Raw genomic sequence first — 26,138 nt, forward strand, 5'->3', positions numbered from 1 at the left:
TGAGAATTCCCCTTTTTCTGAATCTGAGGGATTTTTTTTTTTTAAGAGTTGCTTCACTTTACAACATTAAGAGATAGGAGACCTCTAGAAACATTAAGGGGAGGATATTTTTCTTAGAGAATTCAATAAATTTAGATTCTTATTGGCATCCAGTTAGGTAGATTTCTCTTAATATGAAAAGTAGAGCAGGTAGCTGATATCCCTCCCCAGGCTTGTAATGTGTCTCAGTTTAATAGGGACACTAACCTACAGATCAGGGTCTTTGTACTGTATCTTCTGGCCTGTTTTTGCTACTATACTCCATCACTGTGATTTACTGGAATTTCTAGGAGAAAAAGGGCAGAGATGAAAGCATCAAGATCAGTTATATTTCTTCCTGCCTTTCATTCAAAGACTTTTAACTCCCTATCCCTCCCTGAAAATACCTGTCAGCCCCACTTGACCCAACAACTCCAGGGACCTGAGACTTACTGATGAGTTGAGGGTGGGGAGTAAGAATAGAAGTCTGGGAGTCCTGGACTAAGAAATCAGTAACTCTGTTGTCTGGCTTTTGCAGGAAACATCATTAGCTGAGTAGTAATGAGTAAGTATGACAGTTGTCATAGCAAATGTTTGTAGTGGTGCTGTAGAGGGTAGCCTGGACGTTCAGGAAGACAGTAGCCCTATTTCATCATGTGAAAAATCTCTTCTCCCAGGTAATTCTAAAATCTCCTGAATGGCAGGAATGATGCTTTATATCTTAGCATCATCCATATCCCCCTAAATCCTTGCAAGGGACAGATCAGTACATGCATAATAATAGGATACTTGATGACAACCTGCTCAGAATTATCTCTGCCTGACCTCAAAAGAGAAACCATTAAGAACACAACTCAGCCTCCTCATTTGTCTTTAGGCTTGCTGGGTGTTTCCTACATCTCAGTAATCAGATTAGGGTCACAGAATATTTCACCAATTGTTCATAAGATGGTATATATTTATTTTTATTCTAGGTTCATTAAACTCATTCTGTAATTCCAGCCTAACATTTCTTAATGTTGGAAGGTAAAGACATCCTATTTTACCCCAAGCTAGAAACCCAGGACAGTTGTATCTGGCAGGGAACAGTCATCATGTCCTTCTGTGAATAACCACACGTCTTTACCAAGGAGTCATTTCCCTGAAATCTAGTCTCTGTCCTCTGTAAATGAAAGTTAGTGGGTGGATGTTAACAAGCCTGGGAGCCAGTTGAGGTGGGAGATACTCGGCCTTTGGATTCTGATTGTTTTCTCTGTTTCTGTATGGTGTTTGCTGAAGTACAGACATGCTTTTCTGTCATCATCAAAGCAGACGTCCTGCCCTCATGGTGGGAGACTTTCCTCCCTGACCACCAGCCTATCCTGGATGGAGTGGAAAAGGAGCCTTCACTTCTCCACCTTCAGGGAATGTGGGTTTCCCTGAAAGAAAGGAGATGTTAAAATTCCATTTCCTAGCAGGAGCTGACCTCTGTTACTTTTCAGATTTTATTAAAATTAAATGTGTTAATTCTTTGTCCTTTCACCCTGAAGTAATTCTGGAAAGAAAACATATTTTAAAATTGAACAGAAAGACTATTATGAAAAACGGTGAGCTTACATTTGTTAAACGACTTTGTGCTCTTGCAAAGAAATGCATGAAAAGCACATTATGAACTGCTCTGCATGATTTCCTTTGTTTGGATTTTAGAAGCAGTTTGACTGACACAGAGATCCTGAAGGAGAGAATCTTTGGATATTGAAAATGCTTTTAACGAAGGTGATGCACAAGACTTCAGAGAAAAATTTCAACATTGTTCTGTTGAAGGTTATACTTAGCTGTGAACCACATTACTTTCCTGTTGACGTCTCATTTCCTGGGGTCTTGCCAAGTGATAAACAGACACAGGCGTGTGGTGGGTGTGGGGTTTTTCAGCACGAATAGGGTGTCTGGAGTTTGCTTAGTTAAAGGTGTCTATTGACTTCCGTGATCATTATGAAAATGCTGGTGTGAGGCCTTCAGGAGACAATGGAGAAAAAATGGACATACTGTGCTGTCTATTCCATCATCCAGATGCATTTGGTCAGGGGTAAGGCTTCTGGTTGTCCTTTCTTGTCACACTGGCTGCTTTAGGGAGGAAAGGGGCCTCTGGTCATTGAAAATGCCTTGTGACTACTGCTGGAATTGATCACCAAAGGCAGATTGTTACTAAAGTTTTCAGTTATGTATTTAAGTGGCAGCTCTCAGAGAGATGTAAGGATCTAGAAATGATTACAAATGAGCACTAAAAACAAGAAAGGAATGGGTGGTTTGTGCCACTGCTCTGAGACATTTTCACCCATTTCCTTCCTAAGAGGGTCTCTGGAGTAACTGGAAAACTATGCTTCTTGAAAATGAAATGCTCTCCAAGTGGTTGTCAGAACAACGCTGGAACATTTAAAAAAAAAAGAAAAAATCACAATGCCATCAAGGCTCAGAGTTTCTTGTTCAACTTTTTCTCTCTCTCAAATACTTTCTCTTTTGGATTTAACAAGCATTTCTCCTCCAAATACTCAGATCTTTGGGAGTTGAACATATGCTGAATTTTAATGAGGCATGTATAGGTATGGACCTGGAAGAAAAAGTAGACTCCTTGTGACAGCAGGGACCAGCGCCTAAAGGGCCTGTTTAAAATAGCAGGAAGAAAGATTCATTCTGCATTCCATAACATGAGGGTATTACTGTGAGCCTGAGTGTCTTAAGAATTAACTGTGCTTTTCAGATATAGCTACAAAGATTTTAAAGAGGATTTCTAAATCAAAGGAGACATTGGAATATAATGCTTTAGATAGGATAAGAGGTGTATTATCAGGCAAAGCCGAGCTCACAGGCAGCTACATTAAACTGCACTAACCTCTGCCTACCCAAACTTCTGCATCCATAAAAGTGTAGTAATTCCCATTCGTCAAGTACCTTTGAGAGCCTGGTTTTTTCTCAGTTGCTTGTCATCTTTTTATCTTTTTCCTTTGTGAGCTTCAGTGGTACTTGTCACAATAATAGATCATGCCTGAAACAGTATTTCATGTTAATTCTAAAACTGAGACCTACACTATGGAAGGCATGTCAGAGGCTTAACATGTCTGAAGTGTCTTGTACCATTTGGTCAAAGAACTGATGAGAGGGAATCTTCTTTCATGTCTAGTATCTCAGTGTTGATTATAGATGCTGCTGCTCAATGGTTTATTTTTAGTGGAAACCCCTACCACTGTTTCCCCCTTTTTACCTCAGAAATCCTAACTATAGGGAAATGATGGCCTTTTTGACTCTTTTATATAGAATGTCAAATTTCTTACTCTTCTCAACCAATTTGGAAGGGAGTTTGGAGGTCCTGAAGGTTATAGAAAGAGCGCAGACCCTAGACAACTGAATTCATGTTCTTTCACTGAAGTGTGACTTTAAGCAAATCACTTTGTCTCTCTGTGCCTTTCATGAATAGTGTTAACAGCATTACGCTTTGATGTGTGTGGAGGATTAAACAAGATAACCTATATGTAAAAGCCACCTGTAAACATGCATTTTTTAAAATTGTTATATGCTCATTAGTTACTTTTCAGCTTCAGAAAATAATATTTGGTGTTATTGTGTGTTATGTGCTATTAACTCATAAACAAAAAAGCCAATTATATTCATTGCAGGAATAGCTGTCATAATAGATTTACTAGTGGGCTTCAATCTTTAAATAGGCTTAATTTTTTTCATAGGTATTCAGAGACCTTAAGTTGTGTTTTGGACAGACCAATAGACCAAGAGATATTCAAAATTTACTAACTTCTTCTAGTGTCTTTAAGCAAATGTCTTCTTATTTGTGTTTGAGTTTTATGCTTCTTTCTCTGAATCTGGCACAAGTTCCCTCCGAATGCTAAGGCAGCCAGGAAAGAAAGTTCCAGCTGCTCCCTCAGTTCACCAGGGTAACCAAGGTCTTTCACCAAAGAATCCCTCTCTGTGAATCATGCAAACTGATGGCTCACACCCTTCCTTTTCAGGAATAGTGGAAGAAACATTCGGTGCAGAAGAACACATTTACGCTTTACCTGGCTCTGATGTCAACCTGACCTGCCAAACACAGAAGAAAGGCATCTTGGTGCAGATGCAGTGGTCCAAGGTCACTGATAAGGTGGACTTGCTTGCAGTTTATCATCCCCAACATGGCTTCTACTGTGATAGCAAGAGTGCCTGTAGGTCACTGGTGGCTTTCAGAGAACCTCCTGGGAATGTGTTTGAGTGGACTCTGTACTTGAGGAATGTTTCCTCCTCGACCACCGGGAAGTATGAGTGTAGCTTCACTCTGTATCCAGAGGGCATTCAGACGAAAATCTACAGCCTAAAGATCCAGACAAATGGTAAGTATGACTGCAAGTGGGAAGGAAGCGTGTGTTGAAAGCATTCAGCTTTCAACAAGTATGTATTCTGAGCCAGCCATGTGCCAGGCACAGTTCCTAAGTACAGAAAGGTTGAGTGAAAAGAGGTATTGCCTGGAAATGAAGACAGAAATTGATCAAATAATGCTATGAATAAATGTTAAATTGAAGCAGTGATAAGTGATAAAGGCTACAGTGGTTTTGTGAGAGTATGTGATAGAAGCCACGGAAATGGACTCTGAGAAAGTGGCACCTGAGCCGAGGTCTGAAGACTGTGTAGATATTAACACTATTTGGGAGGTGGGAGATTTATGACGGATCCAGAGACAGGAAACTGCTGTTGTGAAGGGCTATGCAGTGTTTGAGAACATGGGGAAATGCCAGTGGGACTGCGGTGCAGAATTAAGGGATGAAGTGGGAGATACAGTAAGGACCAGATCATACTGAACCTTGTCAACCATGTTCAAGGCTTTGATATTTATCTAAGCACCTTGGGAAGACATCGAAGTATTTTCATCCAAAGGATGGCATGACATTTAAAGCCTGATTGAATTTGTGTTATGAAAAGAAGCCAGCACCAGTATGCGAATGAAGTGAAAGGGGATGAGAAGAAAAGGTGGAGAGAACTTAGGGAACAACCCCAGTAAAGTAATGCAGAGGAGACAGAGTGGTTGTTTGGATAGATATAGAAAGAAGATGACAAATTTGATGCTTTGGGCATTAAACAGGTAGGACTTCATAATAGAGTGGATCTAGGACAATGACAACGGAGAAGGCAATGGCACCCCACTCCAGTACTCTTGCCTGGAAAATCCCATGGACAGAGGAGCCTGGTAGGCTGCAGTCCATGGGGTCACTAAGAGTCGGACACAACTGAGCGACTTGACTGTCACTTTTCACTTTCATGCATTGGAGAAGGAAATGGCAACCCACTCCAGTACTCTTGCCTGGAAAATCCCATGGACAGAGGAGCCTGGTGGGCTGCCGTCTATGGGGTCACACAGAGTCGGACACGACTGAAGCGACTTAGCAGCAGCAGCAGCAGGACAATGGCAATGTGAGTGAAGGAGAGAGAAAACATGCATGTGTCTGGCATGTACACCTGAACGGTGGTGCCATTCACTGAGATGGGAGACTAAGGAATCAGAACAGATTTGTGGGGGGAATTTATCAAAGTGGCTTTGGATATATTTCTTATAAGGCAGGGAAAAGTACCAAGGAGGCTGCAGAATGTGTAGCATTCACTCATACTTGCTTTATAGGGCCACCTTTGGAGGCAGGACTCCTAGGTTGAAGTTCTAATTCCTTTCTGGCTGGAACTGAATTTCACCTGGGGATTGGCATGTACGTTCTCTGAGCCCATCTGAAAAACGATGATAATAATGGCTACCCTAAATTAGTTGGTCCTCAAGTAAATTATGTCTATACTAGTGGAAAAAATGAAAACGAAAGTCAACAAATGGCAAATGCATACAAAATGGAATGATTTTAACTTAGGGGCAAAGTGACCTGGTGGTATAAGAAAAAAATACAACAAAAACTAACTCACAAAGGCCATGCTTAAAGAAGGCAAGGAGCTGCCCAGGACAAACAACACATATGGATTTATTATCTCCTCTCCACTTCTCATCAAGAGATAAGACCATGGTGTTGGCAGTCCAGCTATAGAGCAGGACCTCTTCTACCTCTGCCTTAACAGTGCCCCAATTCCCATTGCTGTTTTCCAGGAAAAATACTTCATTTGGGGATGGATTGGGGTGATAAGGTAGAATGAAGAGAAATGAGAAGATCTGTACAGAGTTTACCTGCATAATATATATTTTGAAGTCAGGTAGTCTGGATTTGAGGAGAAGACAATGGCACCCCACTCCAGTACTCTTGCCTGGAAAATTCCATGGATGGAGGAGCCTGGTAGGCTACAGTCCATGGGGTCGCAAAGAGTTGGACAGGACTGAACGACTTCACTTTCTTTATTTCTTTTCTTTAATATGGAGCCCAACAGAACATTTGCCACACTTTAGCACAAGTACATGTTGAACTTCAGTTTAGACAAAGATTTTTTTTATCTTCTTCTTAGAACTGTAAACTATGCTGCTACATATCTGAGAACCTAATGTTTATTCCATGGAGAATTGACGACATGGATAGGAAATAGGAGGTGGGAATGACTCGACATAAAGACAGCCAATGGAAAGGAGATATTGTGTCATTCAGAAAGGAGAGTGGTGCTGCCTTTGAAGGGAAATGTATTTCTTAAAGGGCCAAGCTTCTAGCTGCTAAAAACAGCAAATCACTGGGGAGACAGAAGTCATGTATACATGCTTTGTGCTTGTCAGTTCCCAATTGTCTGATTATAACTTTGCTGTTCATCAGCTGGACCAGAGGGGAGAGAAATGGCATCCGTGTTAAAAAAATGTTCTGGTGCTGTGTATTTGGGTATAAAGGGAGAAAAATAGAAAAGAAAAGAAAAAAAAAAGGAGGGGGAAACTCTTTCACCACGCAGTGATCAAAGATGCGTGTGCTCAGTCCCTCAGTTGTGTCTGACTCTTTCAACTCCATGGACTGTAGCCCATCAGGCTCCTCTGTCCATGGGATTTCCCAGGCAAAAATACTAGAGTGGGTTGCCATTTCCTCCTCCAGGGCATCTCCCCAACCCAGGGATTGAACCAGTTGTCTCTTACATCTCCTTCATTGGCGAGGAGGCTTTTTACCACTAGTGCCACCTGATCAAAGATGTGAGCCTGGTATAAACCTAGGGGACAGGTATTTAGATGGGGCGTCTTGAGGTGTTACTCAAAAGCCCTGTCAAATTCCCCCAATGATATCTTTTTCCCCTTAATTCTTTTGATCTTCGCTCACTTCTCCTCTCCCTTGTGCCACTTCCCTCTCACATCCCTGGGAGACCTTCAACAGGTTGGTTGGGTCGGCAAAGCACTCATGAGTGCAAGTATGTGCAGTAGGTGAACAAATACAAATTGAAGTGGTGTGTAAAAAATGCTGAGGGACCAGAGGTGGTTGTGACCTCTTTCCATTTCCTCTCTGTTGTCTGCGGGGTCAGTCTCTTCCCTGTCTGTTCACAAAACAATGTAAAGCCTGCCCGCCTGCCCATGCTCCTGGAGCCTTTGAGGGAAAAGCTGAGAAGCTGAGGGAAAATGCTTTGAGGGAAAAGCTGGGAAGGGACTCTTCTACTGTACCTTGTTCCTTTGTATGAACTAGTGCTCTGAGGCTGTGGAAGAGGGCAGAAATGTTACACACCGTTCGGCATGTGCTTCTTTTTTCATTTTCATTTGACAGAGTTTCCTTTTAGATTAGCATTTGATTTATTCCAAGAAACACAATTCCTTGAGTCAAGCCTTGGTTGATTGTAATCCAGGTTTCCTTCATTTGATGCTACTGGATCACACAGTGCTTCAGACTATTAAGACTAATGCATTTAAAATACGTAGTTGTTAGGACAGACACATGTGGCTTTAATTTCCCAGATTACAGCAAAAGTCTTGGGCGGGGGAGGCGTTCATGCTTTTAGAAGCATTAGTAGGAGAAAAAGGAGGAATGGTAGAAGGAGGAGGAGGTGTGGGAATAAAGTAGTATAGACTGTAATAACAGAGGGGTAGTACTGGTAATAGAAAGGAATAATCTTGATACTATAATCTTGAAAATCTTAGTCTAACTGCATGCTGTTACCCTGCCTACAGGCATAATTCATTCTTCAACCTTTTTTCCTCAGTTTCATTGAGGTATAATTGACATGTAACTTTGTATTCACTTTAGGTATACAACATGATGATCTTATATGTGTGTATGTGTGTGTGTGTGTGTGTGTGAAGTAATCATCATAGTAAGTTCAGTTAACATCCATCACCTCACACAGTTACAATTTTTTTTTTATGATGAAGACCTTTAAGATGTACTTTCTTTAGCAACTTTTAAACATGAAGTATGGTTTTTCACTTTAATCATTATGCTCTACATAACATCTGCAGAATTTATCTATCTTATAACTGGAACTTTATACCTTTTTATCATCTTCATTCATTTTGCCCACTTCCCACCCCCTGCCTCTGACCAGTCTATTCTCTTAATCTGAAGGCTGTCTGACATTTCTTATTTTTCTTTGCCAGTGCATCTGTTGAGCAAACTTGATTATTTGTCTTGTATAATTACCCACAGCCTGGATTTTGCTTTTACATCTCATGGTATCTCCATGCTCTTCTTTCACCTTTTAGTTAGGTATACATATTTGATCACATTTATTTTTATCTTCTGGTAAGAATATTTCATAGATGATGTTGTGTAGTTACATCAGCACTACATAATATCTGGTTGTGTGATGTTAACAGCCATTGATGGGTATTGCCTTAGATCCATTCATTCATTATTGGCTGCTGGATAGTGATGTTCTAATTTTTCATTCCTTCATTTATCAGCTGAAATGTTCTTATAAAGAGAAACTTCTTCTCATGAACCAATTATTTATTAGATATACAATTGGTTTAAAAAAAACAAAGAATAGACACTTGATTCTTTCCCTTTACCAGTTTTAAAAATCAGTTTGTTCACTAACATTTTTAGGTGACAAATAAGTATTTGTGTTCAGTATCAAGAATCTATATGAACTTAAGCATATTAGTGAGTTTTAATTCATTATAGTTATTATCTTTATTAGGCTGAAAATATACTATATATAAAATCTATTAACCTTTTGTGATATGAATTGCAAATATTTTCTCAGTTTTTCATCTATCCATACTTTCTTATGGTATTGTTTCCAGTGCAGCATAATTCTTACTTTTTGAAATAAAATCTATCACTTTTTCCTTAATGGTTCTAATTTTGAGTCATACTTACGAAAAATTTTCCCCATTCCTAGATTATACAGAAATACACTCTTTATTTCTAACTCTTCTATGTTTTTAAAATTAGTATTTAAAATTTTGATGTTAAGTTTCTAGTGTTAAATACTATATCAAAATATATTTTTATTATTTCTAGTACTTTTTTGGTATTTCCTACTTCTTTTCCTCTCTGTGGTTCAGTTTGGAAATTTTCTATTGACGTATTTAACAATTAACAAATAGTGTTTTTCTTGATACACAGTAATTTTTCAATCTCATCAAATTCATTCTTAATTTCTGATATTATATTTTACAGTTATTGTTTTTGATAGAGTTTTAATTCTTTGATGAACTTGTTCATCTTTTCATCTATTCCCTTCATCTTTTTCTCTATTCTTGAATATGTTAAAAAGTTATTTTAATATCCTTATTGTTAACTCCAATGTTTCTAGTTTTCTATGTATGCAGTTTGTTATATGTATTACATATATAAAGAAGACATATTGTGCTGTTAATGACAATAATAACAAAAGGAAGGGATGTGCTGGAGTAAGTTGTGAAAAAAAGAGAAAAGTAGACCAAAAAACAGACACATGAACGATCTCATGTAATAGACCCAACAGAACAGTGCTATAATTAATGATTTGAAGAATTTCATGTTCTTAAAAAAAAACTGAGAAGAAAAAAAGAAAATATATATAAAACCTTATATTGACCCATATAGTTATCATTTCATATGCTCTTCATTTCATCCCATGGAGAGAAGTTACTATTTGGTATCATTTCCTTTCAGCCTGAGGGACATAGTTTAGAATTTCACATAAGAAAAATCTACTTGCCATGAATCGTTTTGTCTTTTTTTCTCATTTTTATTTCTGAACGTTAGTTTCACTAAGTGTAAAATTCTTGGTGGACTGTTTCTTCTTTCAGTATTTTGAACGTCTCTGATCTTCATTGCTTCCAGTGAGACGCGAGCCATTGATTCTGTTATTGGTCCCTGCGTGTGATAAGTTTGAGAATTTTTCCTTGCTGATTGCTTTCATAATTTTCTCTTTGTTTTGGCTTTTGGCAGTTTGATTATGATATGCTTAGGTGGGTATTTGGTTATATTTGTGTTACTTAGGTTTTAAAGTTCTTGAATGTATAGATTAATTTGGAGAAATTTTTTAAAAATAAAATATAAAGTTTTTGGCTTTTGTTTCTTCAAATATTTGTTCTGACCTCCTCTGTTTCATCTCTCCTTCTATGAGTCTAATTACATATATGTTAGAACATTTGATTTGTCCTATATGGTTCTGAAACTCTGTTTTCCTTCGATCTTTTCTCTCTGTTCTTCAGATTAGGTAATTTATATTAATCATTATTTAGGTATGCTGTTTTCTTTTCTTCTGCCATCTCAAATTGGCTGTTGAGAATCTCCAGTGAACTTTTTAATTTTTATTATTGACTTTTAAACTCTGGAATAATCATCTGTTTCTTTTTATCTTCACTAAAATTCCCTATGTATTGAATCATTGTCACCATATTTTGCTTTAATCCTTTGAACATACTTTTAATAGCTGCTTTGAAGTCTGTTAAATCTAATGTATGGTCTACTCAGTGAATTTCAATGAACCACTTTTTTCTTCAGTATGGGTCACACTTTCTTGTTTCCTTCATACATCATCATTTTGTTGTTGCTGTTGAAAGCTAAACATTTAAAAAAATAACATGACAACTCTAGATTCTGTGGGTTTTTAAAATTTTCAATAACTTACTCATATTTAAATTGCAAAATCTCTCTCTTTTGGCCATACACGTATACCTCTGCTTAGCTTTTCACTATAATTCTCATGTCTTTAGTTTTGTTTCCAAGGAATTGCGCATACATTGTCAAATTCCCTTTGCTGGTCCACAGATGAATTTGGTAAAAATTGTGCTCAAATACCTCAAGCCCAATAGGCTTCCACCCTCTACACATAGACGTCTGTATGGGAGGGAATTAGAGACTGCGTTCAAAGTTGCGACAGTAATACCTCCCTTGGCCTTCACTTTTCACTGAGCTCTCTCAGATCCTCTTACTCATGTATATTTTTCCCAGTCAGCCTGGGATGTGTAAAGAATTTATGTCAGCTCTTTTATGACTCTTTGATTTCTAGAATCTCTGTTAACTGTCTGTCTGGTCTGCCACTCACCCCACTGGGACTGCACACCCAGGGTAACCAAGCCTCAGTTTTTTTATGTTGCCTACCACTTGCTAGCTGACAATGTGAAGGATTATCATGCTCAGACCTAACTTAAGTCTGTCCCTTTTGGAAGTAAAGCTACTGGGTTTTGTAGCCAGCTCTAAGATGGTGAAATGACCTTTCTCCCCGACCTAGTTGAGAAAGGTGATGCTGCTGCTGCTGCTGCTAAGTCGCTTCAGTCGTGTCCGACTGTGTGTGACCCCATGAACGGCAGCCTACCAGGCTCCCCTGTCCCTGGGATTCTCCAGGCAAGAACACTCAAGTGGGTGGCCATTTCCTTCTCCAATGCATGAAAGTGAAAAGTGAAAGTGAAATCGCTCAGTCGTGTCCAACTCTTGGTGACCCCATGGACTGCAGCCCACCAGGCTCCTCTGTCCATGGGATTTTCAGACAAGAGTACTGGAGTGGGGTGCCATTGCCTTCTCTGGAGAAAAGTGATGGAAGGATCCCAAAGCAAGCAGGCTGAAGACTCCTACTGTTCTTACTGAAGCTCTGGTGGCTTGTCAAAGAAGAAATGTTTATCAATTATATGTTTGTCTTTGGTCAATTTCCAGGGCCCTGAAAATGGTGATTTTTAACACATTTGCTCAGTTTTATATGTATCTTTTTTTCACTGACCTCTTCATGCTCCCGAAACAAGGGGTCCCTCAATATCCACCCAACCGTGTTTTTGACACTTATATTGTATCTTCACTTAAAATATATATTCATTACTACTCACTTATAACAATTATTTATTCTTTGTGCTAAAGGTAAATACATATTCAACACTTACCCTCAGCCTTTATGTAAATGTCTCTTCAGTTTGAAGTATATTCTGTTGGAGAATATTCAGGAAATGCTCATGGGGCAGTATTCCCTGAGCTCTTGTGTGACTTTTAATAAGTTTTATTTTTATAATCTTCATGTTAAAGATTGAATATAATATCCTTAACTCATATTTTCTTTCCTTGAGTATATTAAATATGTTGTGTGTAAGTTGTTGCTTAGTCATGTCCAACTCTTTGCAAGCCCATGGAATATAGCCTGCCAGGCCCCTCTGTCCACTGAATTCTCCACACAAGAATACTGGAGTGGGTTGCCATTCCCTTCTCCAGGGAATCTTCCTGACCCAGGGATTGAACCTGGTCTCCAGCATTGCACGGAGATTCTTTACCATCTGAGCCACCAGGGAAGCCCATTAAATTTTACTATATTATTTTCTGGCGTAAAGAATTGCTGTCCAAAAATTAATAACAATTTGATTTTCTTTCCCCAGAACTGATTTTGTTTAACATTTTTATAAAAATATGCTTAATATCCATTCTGAGAGTATTTTCCTACTTTTGAAGTAAAATCTTTTAATATATATTTTCTAATCTTTTTATTTTAAGAAATTGTACTAGAGTTATAATTTCCAGTGTTTTTCTATTGTTTATTTCCTTAAGTATTGTTTATTAAACATATTCTCCATCTTCTTGCCTATCTCTTTTACCTCTTTTTGCTTATAAAATCCATTATTTATTAACATTTCACTTAAAAATTTCCCTCATTCTATTTTTTAAATTTCTTTTAATGCATTAACTTCTGTATTAATACATTATTGGTTTTTTTTTCTAGTTTGCTCTTAATTTCTGAAATGATTTTAAAAACTTATTTCCAACCCTTTCCTGAATTTTCTCACTTATCTTCTAAAGAATTTCTTCTCTCCAAATGACTCATTTAGAAGTCTTTCTAAAATTTATCATAGCTTATATCATTTTCTTTATTTCTTTTAGTTCATTTTGAATAATTGGGCTATAGTTTTTATTTATTTTGAAGTCATGTCTTTCTAATATGCTGTTATTATTGTAGGAATATTACTTTGCTCTCTATTCTCTTTTTTTCTTATGGTATCTTTACATGTGATTCCAACCCACTTTTTTCTATTGCTCTAAATATGTTTGTTAAATTGACTTTTATCACGGAAGAGTACACCAGGCTATCTTTTCTAGAGTCTTCAGTGTCTCTAGAGCTCTCCTGTTATTTTCAAAAAAAATTATATGCCATTATACTTTATAAAGTGCACTTCCTTTCCTCCTATCCCTCACTTTTATCTAAATTGCCTCTCTGCTTTCTCCTGTTGGGCCTGTCTGATATAATTTGGATTGTAATCCCAGGGGTTTTGTCTCAGAGTGGGATTTCTCTGAAAAGTCCCCTCTACTCTAGCACTGACAAGCCTTTTCATTTTTCCCTTGAAGGCTCTGGGAGTTTGGTGCCTACAAACTTCTTTCTCTATTTCTGCTGCTATTCTCAGATTAGTTTGCCTTTCTTTCCAGTGGTTCTCTGTTGACTTTTTTCTGGACGGTACGAGGGGTAAGTTCTTAGTTCTAAAGGCCACTGATTTTCCTGTTTCTTTTTGCACAGTTGCTTACACCACAGTGGTTTGTTGATTTGTTCCCAACTATTAATGATGTTATATTGTTATTTAGTGTTCCCATAGATATTGCCTATAGTTTTACTACTCTAGTTCATCTGTTTTTATTAGGAATCTCAGGGATATTAGAGTTATGCCACTTGTATTGCCAACTTCTCAGAATCTGGACAAACTTTACAAAAATTTTCTACTTATGTGTTTGGGTAATGCACATTAAAATAGAATTAACATATCAAGTAGATTTCATAAACTATACAAATATGTGCCTTGGTCAGTCTTTGTTTAAAATAAATGATGTAAGGAGAACAATTATAATCTCAAGAATAAAATTAAATAGTATTAATGGTGGTATGCAAATAATGGCCAAAAAATTTGGTGGTGATATACATGTAACTCCATTTGGGAGTGCTGTTATAGTAAATGCTTTTAACCATAAAAGGCAGGAATTTTGTTATTGTTGTTTTGTTCTGGTTTTTAAATTCTGAGGTTGGAGTAATATATGGAAGCAGCAATGGAGAGCAAGAAAAGCCCTGATCCAATCCTCCTGATCTTGAGGCAATAAGGATATAGGAAAATAAACAACCACTATCTGAGAATGATGCAGGGAAGATGGGCCCTAATGGGAAGGCCTGGCTTCAATTAAGAAAGCAGGAGGAGAGAGTTATCATTAAAGAGGACAACTGATATTGACAAGAGCTTGAAATGCAGCAAAACTTTAAAGGCAAAATACAACATTTGAAATATTCCCATGTATTTTAAAAATGTGCTGTTGATAATAAGGAGAATGTTCATACCTCATGACCTATTAATTATACTTCTGAGAATGTATCTTAAGTAGCTAAATGGTCAGAAGAAAGCTATTAGTTTAAGGATGAACCTTGCTATAAAGATTGTAATAGTTTAAATAAGTTAAAAACTGAAAAAGCATATGATTCAATACTTGAAAATTGCTAAACAAATTATGATGTATATATGTAATGTAATAGAAATTTCAACCACAGGTAGCTTAAGAATCATGCAAAATCTTTTAAGTAAAGCTATAGGTAACACTTGATGGTAAATAAAATTGCAAAGTATGAAAAAAATAGCTGCACACAAACAAGATTTGCATAAATACAGGAAAAAAGAATAAGATTTTCAGGATATTAAGATGATAGAATTGTTGTCATTTATAAGTTATTTTCTGATATTATAGTTTACTCACAAATGTATATATATGTATATATAACTTTCCCCAAAAGAGAGACTATAAAACTATTTATCTCATATCACTTTAAAAATGAAAATAATTCATTAGACATGCTTCCTTGGAGTTTCCTGATGTGTTTTTCTGTGTGATTTCTTCTTTGGAGAAATATCTGTAAGCTCTAAAAAGACAATCAGGTATAAAAGCAGTGAAAAGATCAGCATATGTCAGAAGTTTGGTGAAAGGAAGGGATGAAAAGGCAGAGCACAAAGAATTTTTAGGTCAGTGAAACTATTCTATATGATATTACAAGAGTGGATATATATCAGACTTTGGTCAAAATTCATGGAATGTACAACACCAAAAGTGAGCCTTATGTAAATAAAATATGGACTTTGGGTGATGATGTGTTTGATGTAGTTTCATTGATTGTAATGAAGCCATCACTGTGGTTAGCGATGTTAACGGGGGAGATTGTGCATGCATGAGGGCAGGGTATATATGGAAACTGTACTTTCCACTCAATTTTGCTATGTACCTAAAACTTCTCTAAAAAAAATTGTCTACTAAAAATTTTAAAAGACAACTGAGGCCAGATTATAATGTTTTATATTCTACCTGATCCAGGAAATATGATCTAAAGACTAATGCACCAACTTGAAGTTAAAGCAGAAGAATGTACTGAACTGTGAGTTGGATTCTGTTAAGGGAGTTTCCCCATAGTTATTCAGTGATAGACAACCCTGTGCTTCTCAGTGACCCTGTTACACCATTTATACAATGAGGACTGTAGGCGGTGGGGTCCTCTTCATAGGTATACCCTGAAGATAGTTGAATCTCTATACTAAAACTATTCTCGTTTCTTGGATTAAAAATACTTTATAGACCAATCACAGATCCATGTCTTTCCCTCCTTATGTTTTGTTACAGTTGCACAAGAAGAGTGGAAAAACAACCATACAATAGAAATAGAGATAAATGGGACTCTGGAAATACCATGCTTTCAAAACACTTCCTTAGAGATTTCATCTGTGCTCACCTTTGCATGGCTGGTGGTAAGTGTTGCCCTTTTCAGTGAATAATGGCCATGATCTTTAAATATTAATGAAGTGAAGATGAATAACAAGTAATAATAGGGAAGGAAGCACACTGGATAAGAGACAAGCATTATGTGAAGGTTGAGTTAATGTCTGGAGGAAGGACGGGAGGGCACTATGGGATTCCTTCCAACTCGGCAAGCCCCCAGGTCTTTGAATGCAGTGACTTAGAAAAGAGTTCCTAAAGGTTAGTTTATATTTCAAGCTGTATACTCAACAATGATAACAGAAAGAAGAAAGTGTAATGGTGCCCTGGAGAGGAGCCACATCCAGCAGAAGCCCCTACTCATCCTTATTTGTTTACACATAGCACATGCAGGGGCATAGACTCCCTTTTTTCCCAGAACCCTACTACCACATCCTGGAAAATAAACATTTCTTGGACAGGAAACACAAACTCTTAACGCACATCAAACACAAATAGAAAACGCCCATGAGAGAAGCAGTATGTCTATACAAAACACCACTGCCCGGCTCCATCACGGCCACAGGTAACGACAGGCCTATGGCAGCTATGTTTCCTGACTTACAAGAATAAAACAAAACAGACATATGGATTTTTATGTGAAATTTTCCAAGGCAAGTCAACCAAATGGCATCCAGCTATTAACCAATATATAGAGTGGACTCCTAATACTACTGTTAAATCAGTTGATAACACAAGCCTTACATAATTATAATTACCATAAACACAATTTTGAGAATCATGAAATGGGTGGGGTTATTTAGATGATCCAGACTATGACTGTATCAATTTTTCAGGTCTTCATCAAAATGAAAACACAAGATTTTAAAATTCTTACATAACTAATAAATGTCCATGAGTATAGCAGCTAATACCATTTGCAAAATACTGTACTTGCATGGTTGATCATTTATGTTACAAGTTAGTAGAGTTTTGTGGACTGTCTTGGAAACTGACCCTTCGTGTAAAAAGATTTCTCTGAGGATGTGCCAAATCCAAAATAACTGACTTTCAGGGAGACTTTAAAATATAACCTACTAATAATTTTTTATTGTCTAGATATTTTTTGGATAGTTAGTATGATCAAAAGACATTATAAAATGCCTTTCTCAAATTGTTCTAAAAGCTGCAGTGTCTGTTTATAATGTCGAAAAACGTATGCTCCCCCTTTTTATGGTTTGGTTGCTGAAATGTAAGACTTCCTGCCTGACATTATGCCCATCATTAAAAAGTCAGTTTTTCTTAACTAATGTGATACAAGGTGGTTCTTAGGAAAAAAAATTGAGATTACAGATTTTCTTAAGAAGACAGAAACCTGATGTACTAAACATTACTGTAATGCAAATACAGTATCTATACCTAGTTTACATTATTAATATTTCCACCAATGGGCAAAAATTTTCCACCCTAATTATCAGTAATTCACTATTAATAGGGGTAGTAATATTTAATAGTAATCAAAAAGATTAAGATTTAATAAAGCTTTACTTAGAGATTTTTGTGGGCTGTTAAGTTGATCTGTAGTATCCTTTTCATATCTGAAGAGAGTCTAATCTGTTTTTCCAAGAAATTGTTAAAGTTTTCAGTCAGCTTGTATCTTTTCTGTGACACTGAACTTCTCCAGAGCAAAAAGCTGCATTACTCATTTTAAAAATCCCTAGATCTAGTATATTGCCTTGACTATCAGTTCAGTTCATTTCAGTTCAGTCGCTCAGTCGTGTCCAACTCTTTTCGACCCCGTGAATCGCAGCACGCCAGAACTGTCCATCACCAACTCCCGGAGTTCACTCAGACTCATGTCCATTGAGTCAGTGATGCCATCCAGCCATCTCATCCTCTGTTGTCCCCTTCTCCTCCTGCCCCCAATCCCTCCCAGCATCAGACTCTTTTCCAATGAGTCAACTCTCCACATGAGGTGGCCAAAGTACTGGAGTTTCAGCTTTAGCATTATTCCTTCCAAAGAAATCCCAGGGCTGATCTCCTTTAGAATGGACTGGTTGGATCTCCTTGCAGTCCAACGGACTCTCAAGAGTCTTCTCCAACACCACAGTTCAAAAGCATCAATTCTTCGGCACTCAGCTTTCTTTACAGTCCAACTCTCACATCCATACATGACCACTGGAAAAATCGTAGCCTTGACTAGATGGACCTTTGTTGGCAAAGTAATATCTCTGCTTTTCAATATGCTATCTAGGTTGGTCATAAATTTTCTTCCAAGGAGTAAGCGTCTTTTAACTTCATGGCTGTAGTCACCATCTACAGTGATTTTGGAGCCAAAAAAAATAAAGTCTGACACTGTTTCCACTGTTTCCCCATCTATTTCCCATGAAGTGATGGGACCAGATGCCATGATCTTCGTTTTCTGAATGTTGAGCTTTAAGTCAACCTTTTCACTCTCCACTTTCACCTTCATCAAGAGGCTCCTTAGTTCCTCTTCACTTTCTGCCATAAGGGTGGTGTCATCTGCATATCTGAGGCTATTGATATTTCTCCCGGCAATCTTGATTCCAGTCTGTGCTTCTGCCAGCCCAGCGTTTCTTCTCATGATGTACTCTGAGGCACTCTGCTGCTGCTCATTCGCTTCAGTCGTGTCTGACTCTGTGCAGCCTCATAGAGGGCAGCCTACCAGGCTCCCTGGTCCCTGGGATTCTCCAGGCAAGAACACTGGAGTGGGTTGCCATTTCCTTCTCCAATGGATGAAAGTGAAAAGTGAAAGTGAAGTCGCTCAGTCGTGTCCGACTCTTAGCGACCCCATGGACTGCAGCCCACCAGGCTCCTCCTTCCATGGGATTTTCCAGGCAAGAGTACTGGAGTGGGGTGCCATTGCCTTCTCCGAGGCACTCAGTAAATATCTAATAAATAATTGAATGGATTTGTTTCATTTCTCTTTGTCCTCTCCCTTCATAGTCCTATTTGTTGGCTTCCTATTAAATGGGTGATCACTAAACCTCATGCTGGCTGTGGGATTAGTTAATGAGAAGCTCATTATCAATGACTAGATAACTAATAAGACATCCTCTAACAGTTGTCTTCAAAGAAACTAAGAAGGCTCTGTAAACATTATCTTTGAATCCTGCCAAGACATCTGAGATAAATAAGGGATGGAGAGATTGCATCTAAGGTCATAGTGAGAGAGTGAGTCCTAAACTTCTACTGAAACCTCAGGCCATGCTCTCACTTTAAAGAATGCATCATAATTGAGACAACTTGAGGAATCTTTTTGAAAGAAACTTCTTTTCAAAGGGAACATTGTATTGGCAAATATGCTGATTAAATTCCAACTGTGCATTCCCCTTTTAAATGTCGAAATCTTTTACTCCTTTGATTTACATTCGTCCTCCACCCTACCAGCGCTGTGGGATTCAGCAAGTCTGAGATGAAATCATCTAATCTCCCATTATTAAGGAATAAACTACAGCTCTTTATGTCATGACTGTTATAAGTCTGCAGAGGATATAAATATCCCCTCAATCCATATTTTAGTACTTTAGTCTCTTGTTAAGCCAGCAGTAATAATCATAATGATAACCAATCATTCTTACAGATATGATATAATGTGACTTTTAGAAAAGGTTACAAAGAAATGATGAAGATGAGCTCAGGAGGGTAGAAACCCAGTATATTGGTGTATCGAACTCAGTAACTCTGGGGAGCTGCAGAATGTTCCCCACTTCAAGAGCTGTGTTAAACCCTGGAAACAATTTGACAAACTAAAATTAGTTTAATCTAGGTCACTGGAAAACAAAAGCCACGTTCTGTATGTGGAATTTTATAAAATCTAATTCAGTTAATGACCTTCACGGGAAAGGTAATTATTGGGATTTTCAGTTATCATAAAAATATTATTGACTGTGCTTCCCTGATCCCATGCTGAGACTGTGTGAAATGTGTCCATGGAGCAGATCCCTTGCATTCTGGAATTTTGCATTCCAGGACCACGACTACACTGAATTAGAAAGGCATCTGGTGCCAACTGTGTATCTGATATTTCTGTAGCACAAGAGGTAACCAAGTAAGCACAGAGGATGTCAGTTGAGGGTCCGTGTGCATGATGTGATGACGAAAAAGTCACAGAATGTGTGTTTTTAGATGGAATGCAGTATGAAAAGGACAAATGATATTCTTCCCAGTTTATGTCCTGGGGCGTGAGCTTGCAGTCATCAGGGAAATTCTGCAGGGTTATTCTGGGAGCTTCTGAATTCCCTCTAATGTTCTGTGTTCATTCCAAACTATCGTCCTGATTTCCCACAGTATAAATTTCAGGTCAGTCGAACAAACATATGTGAATCTGTTTTAAGTTGGTCCTTTAAGCTAGGTCCTACGGGGATAGAAACCTGTACTGGACATGTTTCCTACCATGAAATACAACTTTAATAAAAATGTAAAACAGCAACACGGAGGGAAAATAGTTTGATTCTGACTCAATGGACCTGGAAAAACCTCTTAGGTTATTTTTGAGCTGGATAATTAAAGCCAACAAGCAGCAGACATGTATTTCACCAAGACCCTGGGACCTGTGAGCACAGGTTGGCAGCACCCACTTCGTCAGGGTGGGAGAGATGTTGAGGGATGGTTGTTCCCAAACTTGATGGATAAAGAGAAACCCATGACTCTTCTCTTTAAAATCAGGGAAAGAAAGTGAGAAACATATCAAACAGTTCAATACTAATGATAAAGGCATACAACTAGAATCTAGATGCTTATTTCTTTAAATTTTTCTCTATAAATGTATCTTTTCTGTACTCTCTTCTTTATTATTTGTAATATTTTACATGTAAATGAAAATCAAAATGGGCTTCCCAGGGGGCACTAGTAAGTGCCACCTGCCAATGCAGGAAACATAAGAGATGTGGGTTCGATCCCTGGGTCAGGAAGATCCCCTGGAGGAGGGCATGGCAACCCACTCCAGTATTTTTGCCTGGAGAATCCCTTGGATAGAGGAGCCTGGCGGGCCACAGTCCATGAGGTCACAAGAGTTGGACATGACTGAAGCTACAGTACCCACACACTGTAAACAATATTGGTCTTCCATGCCTATGGGAAGCCTAGCTATTCAGAAAAAACAGCTGTCACCTTCTATCTGCTGGCTTCTGACCCTAGCTACCTTCACCATAATCAAAATGGAAGTGTTAGCCAACCTACAAAATGTTGACAGCCAATTGTGTTGATTGGAAAAAATATTGTTGTGGATTTCTATAAAATGGACATGGGGAGCTTTACAAGCAGCCTGCTTTGATAGCACTGACTGGATGGGGAATAAATAGAGCAAAGTGAAGATAAGAAACAGTTAGGAGATAAGGAAGTATCAGTCGACGCAGTTCACAGAATTGATTGAATGGGCTCTGTACACTCAGCGCCTGCCTTGTGCTGTGGCACTACGCCTGCTCTGACATGGAGCTCAGGGCAGCCCAGCGATGAGGTAGCCTCACTAAATCAGATCGTACCATGGTCTCTTTTCTGCACTGAAAATTCTGATTCCAGTACTAAAATAGGAACCCTTCTGCAAATTATCTTAGGGTTTATCAGGTCATTAAGAGACACTGAGGAGAAGTTTTCCATGATTCAGTATGACCCCTCCCAGCCCTCATCATGCTAATTGTTTTATCCAACTCCTGTTTATTATTTCCTTATGTACTTATTTTCCTTCAGTGGATCCTGATTTTTTTTGTTTTCCTTGTGAATTTGTTCTTCTCCTCAAACAGACTCTCAGCAGAAATGTCAAGGACTGTCGGTTCTACAGCCTTTTTGAGGCTCTAAGAAGCAAAGTCATTAACAGCATGGCTTTTAGAGGGAGATTGTTGCATTCAAATCCTGTTTTCAAATCTGCATTTGCTAGCAGTGTGACCTAAGAGCTAGGATTAAGGTGAAGTGAGTAGGGCCTTCACCTTGGCTGCAAAATTTAAGGAAGTTCCCCCAAGAAACCAGTAATCACAATACTTTCAAGTATCAAAATTTACAGAAAATCCATGATAAACAAAATGCCAAATTTTTAAATAAAGGCACGATGTCTTCTGTTTGTTATGAGACCCTGCTATGCTCTTCAAGGAACAGGATTTTCGCAATCAGCCTGTGGTTCCTGGGTCTTTGTGGCATGGTGCCCCCTTAGGGCCATAGGCATGAAGGTTGACAAGGACAGGAGAAAAGATTGAACAATGCATGACTTTATGAAATCAGTTTTCAAATGTTAAACTGTAGAGTTTTTATTAACTTTTTCCACTGTTAAATATGTCAAAATATGGGAGGATATTTTGCTAAGTGCACATAAGGACACATATTTTTCCTTTTGTCTCAGAATTCTGTACAGCCTTGGATATGTTGCCCAGCCTGATTTTAGTTCTGTCATCCACAAAAAGGGATAATTATATAATACAATTATAATTTTATTGTAATTATATAATTATAGTACCAGCCCCATGGTGGTGTTGTGAGCTGGTGATTAACTTAACACAGTACCTATGTTCAATACATATTAAAAAGTAATTTTTAAAGAGTTCATTTTAGTACTCTCCATAATTCTTTAATTTAACCATGCAGAGAGTAAATACTCATGAATTCACAGCAAGCTGATCCAGTTCAGGTTGTAAGACAGTGATTTAGTATTAACTGAACATTTGTTGAGTGTTAGGACTCATGTAGGTATATCCTGTACACTAGCTAATTACATCTACATTCTCATTCTATTGTAAGGGTCCGTCAAGTTGTAAATTTCATGAAGTTTTAGAAATATTTATTAATATTTTAGGGATTCCCAGGTGGCGCAGGGGTAAAGAATCCATCTGCCAATGAAGGAGACAGGAGTTCGAACCCTGGGTCAGGAAGGTCCCCTAGAGGAGAAAATGGCAACCCGTTCCAGTATTCTTGCCTGGAAAATCCCATGGACAGGGGAGCCCGGTGGACTATAAACCACAAAGAGTCAATTATAGGTCACAAAGAGTCAGACATGACTGAGCACTCACACACATTACTATTTTAAAAAATATCAAAAGAAGAAAAGAAAAACAGCCAAGAACAAAGATTCTGTGCAAGATCACCTACCAGTCTTTCTTGCAGAAAAAATACCCTAGAATCATTCTTATCAGGTGAGGGTTGAGGTGTATTCTGGGACACCTGTCACCAAAGGTAGGTCAGGTCAGTTCAGTTTTGTGTCTAACTCTTTGTGACCCCATGAACTGCAGCACACCAGGCTTCCCTGTCCATCACCAACTCCCAGAGCTTACTCAAACTCATGTCCATTGAATTGATGATGCCATCCAACCATCTCATCCTTTCCATCCCCTTCTCCGCCTTCAATCCTTCCCAGCATCATGGTCTTTTCAAATCAGTCAGTTCTCTACATCAGGTGGCCAAAGTATTAGAGTTTCAGCTTCAGCATCAGTCCTTCCAATGAATATTCAGGACTGATTTCCTTTAGGATGGACTGGTTGGATGTCCTTACAATCCAAGGGACTGTCAAGAGTCTTCTCCAACACCACAGTTCAAAGCATCGATTCTTCAGTGCTCAGCTTTCTTTATAGTCCAACTCTCACATCCATACATGACTACTAGAAAAACCATAGCTCTGACTAGATGGACCTTTGTTGGCAAAGTATTGTATGCTGTCTAGGTTGGTCATTGCTTTTCTTCCAAGGAGCAAGCCTCTTTTAATTTCATGGCTGCAGTCAGCATCTGCAGTGATTTTGGAGCCCCCAAAAATAAAGTCTGTCACTGTTTCCATTGTTTCCCCATCTATTTGCCATGAAGTGATGAGACCGGATGCCATGATCTTAGGTTTCTGAATGTTGAGTTTTTCACTCTCCTCTTTCCCTTTCATCAAGAGGCTCTTTAGTTCTTTACTTTCTGCCATAAAGGTGGTGTCATCTGCATATCTGAAGTTATTGATATATCTTGGCAATCTTGATTCCAGCTTGTGTGTGTTTCATCCAGTCCTGCATTTCTCATAATGTACTCTGCATATAAGTTAAATAAGCAGCGTGACAATATACAGCTTTGACGTACTCCTTTACCGATTTGGAACCAGTCTGTTGTTCCATGTCTAGTTCTAATTGTTGCTTCTTGATCTGCATACAGATTTCTCAGGAGGCAGGTCAGGTGGTCTGGTATTCCCAACTCTTTCAGAATTTTCCACAGTTTGTTGTAATCCACACAAAGGCTTTGGTATAGTCAATACAGCAGAAATAGATGTTTCTCTGGAACTCTCTTGCTTTTTTGGTGATCCAGTGGATGTTGGCAATTTAATCTCTGGTTCCTCTTTTCTAAATCCCCTTTTCTAAATCCAGCTTGAACATCTGGAAGTTCACGATTCACGTCCTGTTGAAGCCTGGCTTGGAGAATTTTGAGCATTACTTTGCTAGTGTGTGCTGCTGCTGCTGCTGCTAAGTCGCTTCAGTCATGTCCGTCTCTGTGCAACCCCATAGATGGCAGCCCACCAGGTTCCCCTGTCCCTGGGATTCTCCAGGCAAGAACACTGGAGTTGGTTGCCATTTCCTTCTCCAATGCATGAAAGTGGAAAGTGAAAGTGAAGTCGCTCAGTCGTGTCCGACTCTTTGCAACCCCATGGACTGCAGCCTACCAGGCTCCTCCATTCATGGGATTTTCCAGGCAAGAGTACTGGAGTGGGGTGCCATCGCCTTCTCCCACTAGTGTGTGAGATAAGTGCAATTGTGTGGTAGTTTGAACATTCTTTGGCATTGCCTTTCTTTGGGATTGGAATGAAAACTGATCTTTTCCAGTCCTGTGGCCACTGCTGAGTTTTCCAAATTTGCTGGAATATTGAGTACAGCACTTTCACAGCATCATTTTTTAGGATTTGAAATAGCTAAAGGTAGGTCAATATATCATAAAAGGCTCCTTTCAATCAGCAACCTGTCCACACCTCCAGGATCTCCCATTTATATAAAAACCTTTGGCTTCCTGGAATTTCTTTTAAATTTTTCATTCTAGATAATCCACAAAACTGTTTTATTTGTTTTGTGATGGTTTGGATTTATTAAGATGTAATGTCTCAGAGACATTTTTGTCTCTTTCTTGGTGCTGTGACTTAAGTATCTTCTCTCTATGACATTTGAGCAAGTTATGTAATCTTGGTTTATTCCAGATTGTTTTAAGGATTAAATAAGACTTAAAAGAACTTGGCAAAGCACCTAAAAGTAGGTGCTAAATAAACTTAAGCTATGACTAATAATGTTAAGATTTAGTTGTGGTCATATTAATAGTATTTAGTAGTAATACTAAATAGTAATAGTATTAGTAATAGTAATTTAGTTGTGGGCACAATAATAGTATTGTCTCTCCCTCTCCCAGCACTAGATATTTCATTGTTTGCCTGCTTTTTGTCACCTCTCTTCCCATTTGCTCCATGAAAGTGCTCACATGCAGGTTCTTGCCCCATCCCCTTTATATCTGGAGCTTCTACAATCTCTCAGGATCTCTTGATGTTATAGGTTACAGGGACACTTTGCAACCAAATCCATCTTTCCCAATGAAGGGACAAATCCCTCCTCTATAGCAGTCGAACTCCCCCAAAACAAGCAAAAAAACCTAAGCCTGATTTCTTTTAAAAATATCTTTTCTCTATCAGTTAAACTACTTTGGCCAGTCACTCCCAGATACACAACAAGTAAAAAGCCGTATTCTCACCAATCTCCAACCTCAGCCTCTGACCACATATCTTCCCACAACAAAGTGACAGATGGAAACTTTCCAAATGGCAAGGCATTTACTAAAAGATCAAGCATTTTGAACTTCTTGATTCTCACAAAAACAGTCCCTTGCATAAAACAAGAACAGTGAAACAGCTTGTACTGAAGGACCTGCAGGGCGAGCCTGCTTCCTTACATAGTAAGTTCCCTACATATGAACGAGTTCCATTCTGAGAGCGTTTTCGTAAGTCCAGTTTGTGAGTCCAGCAAAGTTAACCTAGGTACCCAACTAACACATTCAGCTATACAGTACCATCCTATAACTTTTCACACACATTAAAAAAAAAAAAAAAAAAACATTTTCAATCTTACAGGACAGTCCCTTGAAAAGTGCAGTAGTACAGTG

The 26,138-nt window shown here is 38.4% G+C and overlaps 1 protein-coding gene across 2 annotated transcripts in view; it reads left to right on the forward strand.

Moving 5' to 3' along the window:
• Positions 1 to 1,970: 1,970 nt before the first annotated feature.
• CD96 (CD96 molecule) overlaps positions 1,971 to 26,138 on the forward strand; it is a 96,639-nt gene continuing 72,471 nt past the window's right edge. Inside the window, exons 1-3 of one of the 2 annotated variants that reach the window (XM_024976461.2) lie at positions 1,971 to 2,083; positions 4,017 to 4,373; positions 15,963 to 16,087. In XM_024976461.2, the coding sequence (XP_024832229.1) occupies positions 2,023 to 2,083; positions 4,017 to 4,373; positions 15,963 to 16,087 (543 nt within the window). In that variant the 5' untranslated portion in view covers positions 1,971 to 2,022. 2 annotated transcript variants of the gene reach the window in all.

The sequence above is a fragment of the Bos taurus genome, chromosome 1, assembly GCF_002263795.3.
Source record: "Bos taurus isolate L1 Dominette 01449 registration number 42190680 breed Hereford chromosome 1, ARS-UCD2.0, whole genome shotgun sequence".
In the NCBI taxonomy this organism is placed as follows: Eukaryota; Metazoa; Chordata; class Mammalia; order Artiodactyla; family Bovidae; genus Bos; species Bos taurus.